We start from the raw sequence: 9,940 nt of genomic DNA on the forward strand, positions 1-9,940 counted from the left end.
TCATATGTGTTATTCATACAATATGGTCTAATGACAATTATTTTCATCAACAAGATCGTATAACTGAAATCTCAAGTATTGTACATGGCTTTCAGCCCATGTCTACTAGCTTTAAAGCCATTTATATACTACTAAAAGTATGCTTTTAACAAATACATGTACAATGTAAACATTCTCTTCACAGATCAGAAACAGTAATATTGCACTACACAAATTTTGTTAAATCAAATTGTTTCTAGAGAAAGTCCCTCCTCCAAACACCATCGCACTCTATGTAGTTTCTCAATTAGAAATGTCAGAACAGATTTACCTTTCTAGCAGATCTGAAAGGCTGTGAATGTGAAGAAGTGTCTGGAGGAGCAGCAGGTGAGAGATGCGCAGATACACCGCGAGCAAAACAAACACAACAGAGACTGTCATTCTGCCGCAGAGAGGAGAGCGAGTGAACACTACTACATCAATACACACTTACAGAATTACTTTAAAGCAAAACAAAACGACTGAGGACTTCATACGCGGAAAGTTACTTACAGGTGAGTCGCGTTACACTCGATTCCTGCACTTTACCGCAGTTTGTGTCTGTTTTGTTTGCTGACGGGCGGTAATTGAGAGACATTAAGAGTCTGTCACTAAGCTGTCATCTGCAGAATCTGTACTTTCATGGCATTAAACGACATTAATGTGATAAAGCTTCATTGTTGTCAAACATCGAATGGTGTGAGGCTAAAAGTGACGCTCGCTTTACGCCGCCTAGTGGAGCGGAGGGAGAACTGCGCTTTTTTACCTGACGACGATTCGAAAAGGACCCGGATGTATTCGACTTAACCGCGATATCTGCGATATAAAGCGTTGTCGCGCACTCTCTGCTTCCCATCGCATATTTGTCAAATACACACAGTACGTTTCATACGTTTTCATGAAGCAAAATAAACACTATATTCAGTACTTTATGTACTGCTTACTACAACACATGTACAAAAATAAAGATAAGCATAAGCCGCATATGTATTGTTAGTAGCTCAGTCTTTTATATGCTTTTATAATAGGAACTGTGTAGGTAGTTTGTGGAGAACTACGCAAATCGTGAACTTTTGAATCAGTGCATTGATTCAGTTAACGTTAGCTGTTCTGCTGCGATTAGTCGCATTCACAAATGAATCATTTAGTGTGATTTGTGAACGGCTTTTGTTTTAATCGTCCTTTATGTAAGAACAGTCTACTGTATTCATTCTGGCTGGAGTTTAATTTTGGATCCAACAATTCATTTTTTTTTTTATCGTAATTTTGCAAATTATGCTAATACTTAAGCTTGAAGTTGTACTAGTTACACAAGCTACCATCTGATGCTGGTAGCTAGCTTACTATCTCTCAGACAGATTACCAGTCATATTGCTCACAGGCTTGAACAGAACAAAAAAATATAGGCCTATAAAATATATTAGGCCTAAATTTATTTTTGTACTGTGTGGGAAAATGGTGTACTTCTTTACTATAATCTATAATGTTACAATATAAACTACATAGCTCTGTCTACAGTTGTAAAGCAGAATCCAACAGATCAGAGGTAAATATTCTGTATAAAGTATTATTTACTAACATGTCGTTTATTGTAAGGGACTCTACATTTACTACAACACTACTTTACACTACACTTACTATTATATATATATACAGTGGGTACGGAAAGTATTCAGACCCCCTTAAATTTTTCACTCTTTGTTATATTGCAGCCATTTGCTAAAATCATTTAAGTTAATTTTTTTTCCTCATTAATGTACACACAGCACCCCATATTGACAGAAAAACACAGATAGGCTACTTATGCAGATTTATTTTATAGATAAATAGAACATATCTGAGAACTTTTTAAGAATATTTCAAAAATTGCATTCTTGAAGAACATTCTTACAACTTATCTTAAGAAATTTCGTAACTTCTTTCTTAAGATGTTCATGAATCCGGCAGATGCTGCAGAACTAAAAGTGAAATACATTAGTTTGGTATATTCTATACTAGGTGGCCACACCATAGACCGTATTCAGAAGCTTTGTGTAATGAACCTTTTAAAGATAAACGGTGAACAACTTTAACGATTGTGGAACATGAACAAGAACTTATATGTATGTGCATTACACTGCACATCGAGTCTAATGACCTTAAGTGGATTGCGCCCTCCTGTGGTGATTATTGTGCATTACACCACTGCAAATAGAGGCTACTCGACTTAAATGGGTTGTGCCTTCCTGTGGTGATTTTTGTAATTTACACCGCCACATTTTGAGTTGAATGAACTTACAGTAAATGGGTTGCGCCCTGCTGTGGTGATTTCTGTGAATTACACCATTGCACATCGAGTCTAATTCTGCAAATACTCACCTAAATACTCAAGCTTAATGTTGTACTAGATGCACATAATGCATAAATGTTAAAGGGAAAAAAAAACAATACATAAAATACACATATTTTACATTAAAGCACTGTATCAGCGCTTGATTCGTTTTTGACAAAAGCATGTGCTATATGAAATTCCGAAGCTCCTGTGGCCTAAAGAAAGCATGTGACTGCTTCAATATCTGGTTCAAAAGGAGAACGGTTTTCCTTACTCTAATACAGTATAACATTTTTTTCTAATATCATAATTGTATATGCAGCTCAAATGAACTTTACCTATGAAATAAAGTTAAAGGCATAGTTTAAAGAGAAAGATCACAGATTTATGAATGTATGGTTTGTTTAATTCAAGTCGGTGTAATAATACTAAAATAAATAAAATAAAAGAATCGTGTAAAAAGCTGTTTTACAGTCTATTTAAAAATGGCAGCTAATAAAAATGCAATAAAGTTATTTCTATTATCATTTAATTTAGTTATTCTTTGTATCGATTGTATCATTATCTGTGTTATTTTGTTCTGTCTTCTCTTCTGTTAAAATAAATTTATATTGGATAAAGTCAAAAGACCTAAAATGCATTGCGCCTCCCTGTGGTGATTTTTGTGGATGACACCGCTGCAAAATTACTCTCTCTGGTGGTTATTTTTGTGAATTACGCCATAGAATATTTAGTCTAATGAATTTAAACAGGTTGTGCCCTCCTGTGGTAATTTTTATGAATTACAGTGCCACATATTGAATCTAATGAACTAAAACGGATTGGGTCCTCCTGTGGTGATTTTGGTGAATTACGCCACAAAAAATCTTATGAACTTGAAGAATTTGCGCCCTCCTGTACTAATCGAGTCTAGTTAAACAGGTTTTGTGTTACAGTTGAGAGGAAAGCCTTGATCCTAGCCATCGTTAAGCCATCACTAACCTCTGTCACTTTTCAAATCAAAAATAATTTTTCAAATGCATTTTTGATAACTGTAAGAGACTTTACTGACAGACGTTCTTCATACCACAGAGCACATATTTAACTAATCAACAATAAAATATCAGCGACAGAATGGCATGTGACACTGCAAAATTGACTGGACAAACAGAACATTTACTCACATTTGGCGCTTGAGAGGTGTTTAATATTGTGCCCCGGCTTGAGGACACAAACATCCACAACTAGCATTTCTTCGTGTTCTCCACCCGGCACTTTAGACAGCGAGATCTGTGGTAATAAATCTGTTAGTGCAGAATCTCGCAAGGATATCTGTTTTAGACCAATCAAGCCCGGTGATGGTGGCAAAATCTTACACTCAGATTTATTGATTGATTTTGCGTTTTCTTGTTATTTAGATTTCGTTTACAGACAGGGGGGAGGCAATAACAGCATGCAAGTACAAAGATTCAAGGATTATAATTAATACAGCAATACTGAACAATAATATACTCCTTGATATTGATTTCTCATTGCACAGTTTTAGGAACATTTACACAAACCACATTTTGTCTGTAAACGTTCTTGAGGAAGACTTGTTTCTTTGCAAATCTTAATGATGTTTATGTTTATGAATTACTATTTTATCTTTGTAGTGCACATGACTTATGGACCATTGGATCCAGTTCATCTGGTTCATCCAGCTCTGCCTGTATGTGAAATACCATGTATTAATATAACTATTATTTACACTAATACTTTTGGTTACACAGTATGTAGTAGTTTTTATTTCTTTGCCCTACAGAGTAAGGGATATGTTTGAGCAACTAGTCAACAGAAGCAGAGCTCTGGGACGTGTGGACAGACATTCGCTGTAAAGATGGACATCTGCTCGTGGACAGGTAATGCTTATAATGTGTGTTGTTTACTAGTTAATGTGTAGGTTACCGTCATTTTCTTTCTGAAGGGCCTCTCCTTTGAAAAGCAAATGATGGTAACCTAAGCAGCTGGGGAAGGGACGGGGGATGATAATTTTTATGCAGCTTTCTTTTTATTTTCCAGTCTGTCCAAAAGCATAACCACTGCTGGTCACAGTGCGGGAAGCTCCAGGGGGAGACCGTACTGGTATCCCCCTTCTTTGGGCGCGCCTTCACACACACTCCACCATTCACTCATATCACAGAGACCTGGCTGGGATCGAACCAGCAACCTCTGAACCCGTGAGGCAGCGCTCTTACCTGTGAGCCACAGGTCTCTTGTTTGAGCTTGTGGAGGAACTTATTTTTCACTGTTACCCTGTGTTTTTTTCCAATAAACAAGTTAAAGCATTCAGTTGTGTAATTGTGGTGGTATTTGAACCCATGCCTCTACCACATCCTTGTGCACAGAGAGCATGTGTTAGTCACTAGTGCCACTGTGGCTCTCACGCTGAGTGTTGGCATTTGGGGCACTTTGTTGGATATAATGGCAACAATTTAACACAAGCAATAATGGGATTTGAACTCAGATTGCCATGCTTTAACAACTGAGCCACTGAGCTCAGATGTGTTTTGTGTGGTATTTTGTTGAGAGATTCACTTTAAATGAAAAGTAGCATGTGCACCTGCACGACTCTCACAACACAAACTCATTTCTTTGAGATCTGGCTGTGATTGAACCAGCAACCTCTAAACCTTGGGGCAGCACTCTTACCAGTGAGCTATAGATAACTTGTTTGAACAAGTGAAGGAACTTATATTTACATACTGTATGTGACCTGTGATTTTACAATAAGCTAGCTAAAGCTTTCAGTTGTTTTTTTGTTTGATAAACTGAGGTGGGACTTGAACCCATGCCTCTTTTGCAGCCTCAAACAGAGAGCATGAGCTTGTGGAGGAACTTATTTTTCACTGTTACCCTGTGTTTTTTTCCAATAAACAAGTTAAAGCATTCAGTTGTGTAATTGTGGTGGTATTTGAACCCATGCCTCTACCACATCCTTGTGCACAGAGAGCATGTGTTAGTCACTAGTGCCACTGTGGCTCTCACACTGAGTGTTGGCATTTGGGGCACTTTGTTGGATATAATGGCAACAATTTAACACAAGCAATAATGGGATTTGAACTCAGATTGCCATGCTTTAACAACTGAGCCACTGAGCTCAGATGTGTTTTGTGTGGTATTTTGTTGAGAGATTCACTTTAAATGAAAAGTAGCATGTGCACCTGCACGACTCTCACAACACAAACTCATTTCTTTGAGATCTGGCTGTGATTGAACCAGCAACCTCTAAACCATGGGGCAGCACTCTTACCAGTGAGCTATAGATCACTTGTTTGAACAAGTGAAGGAACTTATATTTACATACTGTATGTGACCTGTGATTTTACAATAAGCTAGCTAAAGCTTTCAGTTGTTTTTTTGTTTGATAAACTGAGGTGGGACTTGAACCCATGCCTCTTTTGCAGCCTCAAACAGAGAGCATGTGTTCAGCCACTATTGTGGTTCTCACGCTGAGTATTAGAGACTTTTTTTGGATATGCCAACAATTTAATATAAGCAATAAATTGCGCCCTCCTGTGGTGATTTTTGTGAATTACATCGCTGTAAATCCAGTCTAATTAACTTAAAAAGGGTTGCGCCCTCCTGTGGTTATTTTTTTGAATAACATCACTGCATATCGAGTGTAATGACCTCAAATGGGTTGCATGACTCCACTGCATAGTCTAATAACCTTAAACATGTTACGCACTCCTGTGGTGATTTTTATTAATTACACCGCTACAAATTGCATCTAATGAACTTAAATGTGTTGTGCCCTCCTGTGGTGATTTTCGTGAATTACACCGCTGCAAATCGAGTTTACTGAACTTAAATGTATTGCGCCATTCTGTGGTCATTTTTGTCAATTACATCGCCACAAATAAAGTCTAATAAACTAAAATGTGTTGCGCCCTCCTGTGGTTATTTTTTTAATGACATCACTGCATATCTAGTCTAATGACCTTAAACATGTTACGACCTCATGTGGTGATTTTTGTGAATTACAGCGCTGCAAATCAAATCTAATAACTTACATTCTTAATTAGCTGTCTGCTCAAGCTGTGGGTTATGGAACATAGCTGTGGGTGCTTATGAAATATGTTAAATATAGTTATTTGTAGTTAATAGGAGTTATAGTTTTTTGTATATTTTTTACGTTAAATTGTGTGGTTCTTTTAAAATTTAAAATAAAGTCTGAGTTAGTGCGCCCTCCTGTGGTGTTTTTTGTGGATTACAACGCTGCAAATGGAGTCTAATGAACTTCAATGAGTTGTGGCATCCTCCGGTGATTTTTGTGTGACAGACGAATATTTAATTACTTACCTATGTCTGTTAAAGCTGTGGGTTTCAAATGTTAAATGTTAGTTATTTGTAGTTAATAGAAGTTATAATTTTGTCTGTCATTCCTTTTTGTTTTATGTAGTTATGTGTTAAATTGTAAAAGTCTGAATTTGTGTTACTCTTGTTGAGAATAGCACCACTGCACTATACATACTCAACCATACTCAACCTGTTCCACAAAACATACTCAATCTATTGCTTTAGGTTGAGTATGTTTTGATCTATTTAAGAAGTGCATGTGCAGTTATATATCATTATGAATTCTTTCACTATCAATAATTGTTAATCAATAACTTTTTCACATTGAAAGTGATCATCCAAAATAAAGTTGAGCCAGGGTGTTAGACAGCCCTGTGAACAGAACTGTGTTGCACAGAAAGAAATAGATACCAGTATGAATTTATGAGATTAATGTACACATAAAATTATGTACAATAAATTACAAGGTAATTTTAAATTTCAGTTTTGCAACGCAAGCAATTCATGTTCTTTAACCTGTTCTTTAAAATGACAACCACAAAACACACTCAATCTACTGCTTTAGGTTGAGTGTGTATTGATCTATTTATGAAACGCATGTGCAGTTTTATATCATAAAATGTTTCACTATCAATAATTGTTAAAAAGAAAGTGAAGTCTTTCTTTTTCACATTGAAGGTGATCATCCAAAATAAAGTTGAGTCAGGGTGTTAGACAGGCCTGTGAACAGAACTGTATTGCACAGAAAGAAATAGATACCAGTATGAATTTATGAGATTAATGTACACATAAAATTATGTACAATAAATTACAAGGTAATTTTAAATTTCAGTTTTGCAACGCAAGCAATTCATGTTCTTTAACCTGTTCTTTAAAATGACAATTCCAAAAAGTTAAAAATGCTGTACTGAAACTAAAAGTCTAAAAGACCATCACATAATTGTTAAATGATTTTTCATATAAAACAAAGCTCTTAATAAAACCCCATCCAAAAATGCATGGACTCTGTAGGATCAGTGGCTCAGCTGATAAAGCATCATGTTTTAATCATGGATACATGTGTTCAAATCCCACTACTGCTACATTAAGTAGTTGCTATAATTTATGCCGTAGCTAAGCTTAAAGTCTCCATGACCCTTAAATAAACACAATCGCAAACTCTGTAGCTCAGTGGATGATCATTTGCCTTTCATATGTATGAGTCTGGGTTCAAGGCCTATAAATGGCTTAAGTTCTTCACCAAATAAAACAAAGCTCTTAACAAAATATCCATCCAAAACACTCAATGGCTCAAGAGCTAAAACGCTGCATTTTAATCAGGGAGACCAGAGTTCAAATCCAAGTAATACTTAAACTTTATAGTTATTATAGGTAATGCCACAGAACCAAATCCAAAGCACCACCACATATCACAACCTCTGTGGTTCAGTGGATAATCACGTGTCTATCATATGTGACAATCTGGGTTCAAACCCAGCAATTGCAGAACTTTCTATTTATATACAACACAGTTCTCAATGAAACCCCATCTAAACTAACCTCAATCCTTCAGGCTCTGTAGCTCAGGTGATAAAGCACTGCATTTTAATCATGGAGAACTGAGTTCAAATCCCACTATTGCTTATGATAAATTGCTAATGTTATATACAACAAAACGGCCCAAAAGGCAGCAGTTGAATTGAAAGCCATGATGGCACTAGTGGCTAAACACACGTAGGTTGTAGACAAGACTATGATAAAAACACGGCTTTGAATCCTACCTCGGTGTGTGGTGGTCACTCCACGGGAAAAGAGCTTTGACAACAGTGGACTACCAAATAATGGAGCAGGATGGCAAAAGTGGAGGACTCTGGGGTAGTAAAACAGACTGGCTGCAGCCATGAAAGCCATGGACAGACTGGCAAACATACCTGGGATGGTAAGATAGCCACGATGTGAGAGATGAAGAAAAGAGAGCCTCATGTGTGGTGGTACTCTTCATAATTGAGGCAGAGGGTGACTCGGGGGAGAAGAATTGTTGAATGAAGTCCATATTTTTGTTTTCTTTGCGCACAAAAAGTATTCTCATCGCTTCATAAAATTGCGGTTGAACCCCTGATGTCACATGGACTGTTTTACCGATGTACTTACTGCGTTTCCCTCGGATTTCATCAAAAATATCTTAATTAGTGTTCTGAAGATGAATGAAGGTCTTACGGGTTTGGAACGACATGAGGGTGAGTAATTAATGACAGAATTTTCATTTTCGGGTGAACTATCCCTTTAACTTTATAAGGTGAGCCCTATCCCTTAAAAAGGGATGATATGAGCCAATGCTTTTACCTTCTTTTTTTCTCTTTTTTTTTTAAGGGAAAAACCACAACTGTTGGGTAGAGGTCATAAGCTCCAACCACTCAACCACCTCCATTTGGTACTGTTTTATTTTAAGAAATAAACACTTTTACACACATAAAAAATAAATAAATAGTCACAATTGTCTAGGCACAATTAAATAAATATAACCAGATTGAAAAACATGAAAAATAAGCAAATATTTAGAATTATAATGTTAAAATCTCCTTCTCAGACCAAACTCTGGAAGTTTACTAGAAATAGAGGATGCCCTGGACTTTATTTGTATGATGGGAAAATTCCACACTCACAAAACACCATGCCTTCATTTTAAACCTAATTGTAAAATATTCACTTCTCATTTACTTTTGCTTTACTCGTCATGTCACAGAATCTCCTCCAATAGAAAAGATTTAAACACATACAATCTTATAGAACAATTAATAAATAAGTAATAACTTGTATGGTTATGATTTATTTTTTTATTATTTTTTTTACTTGAATAATTATATTTAAATTTTTATTGTATCCCCCACATGTTCTTGTTCTAACGTTTAGGTGAATCTTTCTGGTATTGTTAATAATAATAATAATAAAAACTCAAGATATTTGAAGTTTTTACAGACAGAAGCAGATTCGCTTAGAAGAGTGTCGAATGTGCGCGCGGTGTGTATGTGTGACACGTCATTCAGCAGCTCGAGCACGGAAGTGTTTCCACGGGTCTGCCATCAGAAAGACAGCGCTACTAAAGTATTTCATCCAGAATGGGTACGTCTGCGTTAAATAAGATATATGTTGTTGGATATAATGGACAGTTCATTTTAAAATGCGATTAATACGAACGCTTTTCTGTGTGCTTACAAAGGGAAGTTTGCTCATCACGCATTGGTTCGCCTGGTGACGCTAGTTTGTTTGCTAGCATAGCAGATATCAGAATAACCCATGTTATTGAAAAGCTCG

At 36.4% G+C, this 9,940-nt stretch overlaps 1 protein-coding gene and 1 long non-coding RNA gene across 2 annotated transcripts in view; both read left to right on the plus strand.

Moving 5' to 3' along the window:
• The first annotated feature begins 460 nt into the window (after positions 1–460).
• Positions 461–4,601, plus strand: LOC107725994 (uncharacterized). The gene is made up of 3 exons (XR_001638202.1): positions 461–533; positions 3,964–4,209; positions 4,370–4,601. It is a non-coding gene; the product is annotated as an uncharacterized LOC107725994 (long non-coding RNA).
• Positions 4,602–9,506: 4,905 nt separating this feature from the next.
• The window catches only part of LOC107726019 (ADP-ribosylation factor-like protein 1), a 5,327-nt gene continuing 4,893 nt past the window's right edge, over positions 9,507–9,940 (plus strand). Inside the window, exon 1 of the mRNA XM_016535479.1 lies at positions 9,507–9,748. Within this exon, the coding sequence (XP_016390965.1) occupies positions 9,745–9,748 (4 nt within the window). The 5' untranslated portion in view covers positions 9,507–9,744. The remainder of the gene's footprint in view (positions 9,749–9,940) is intronic.

Source organism: Sinocyclocheilus rhinocerous, unplaced genomic scaffold, assembly GCF_001515625.1.
Source record: "Sinocyclocheilus rhinocerous isolate Xijiao unplaced genomic scaffold, SAMN03320098_v1.1 scaffold395, whole genome shotgun sequence".
NCBI lineage: Eukaryota > Metazoa > Chordata > Actinopteri > Cypriniformes > Cyprinidae > Sinocyclocheilus > Sinocyclocheilus rhinocerous.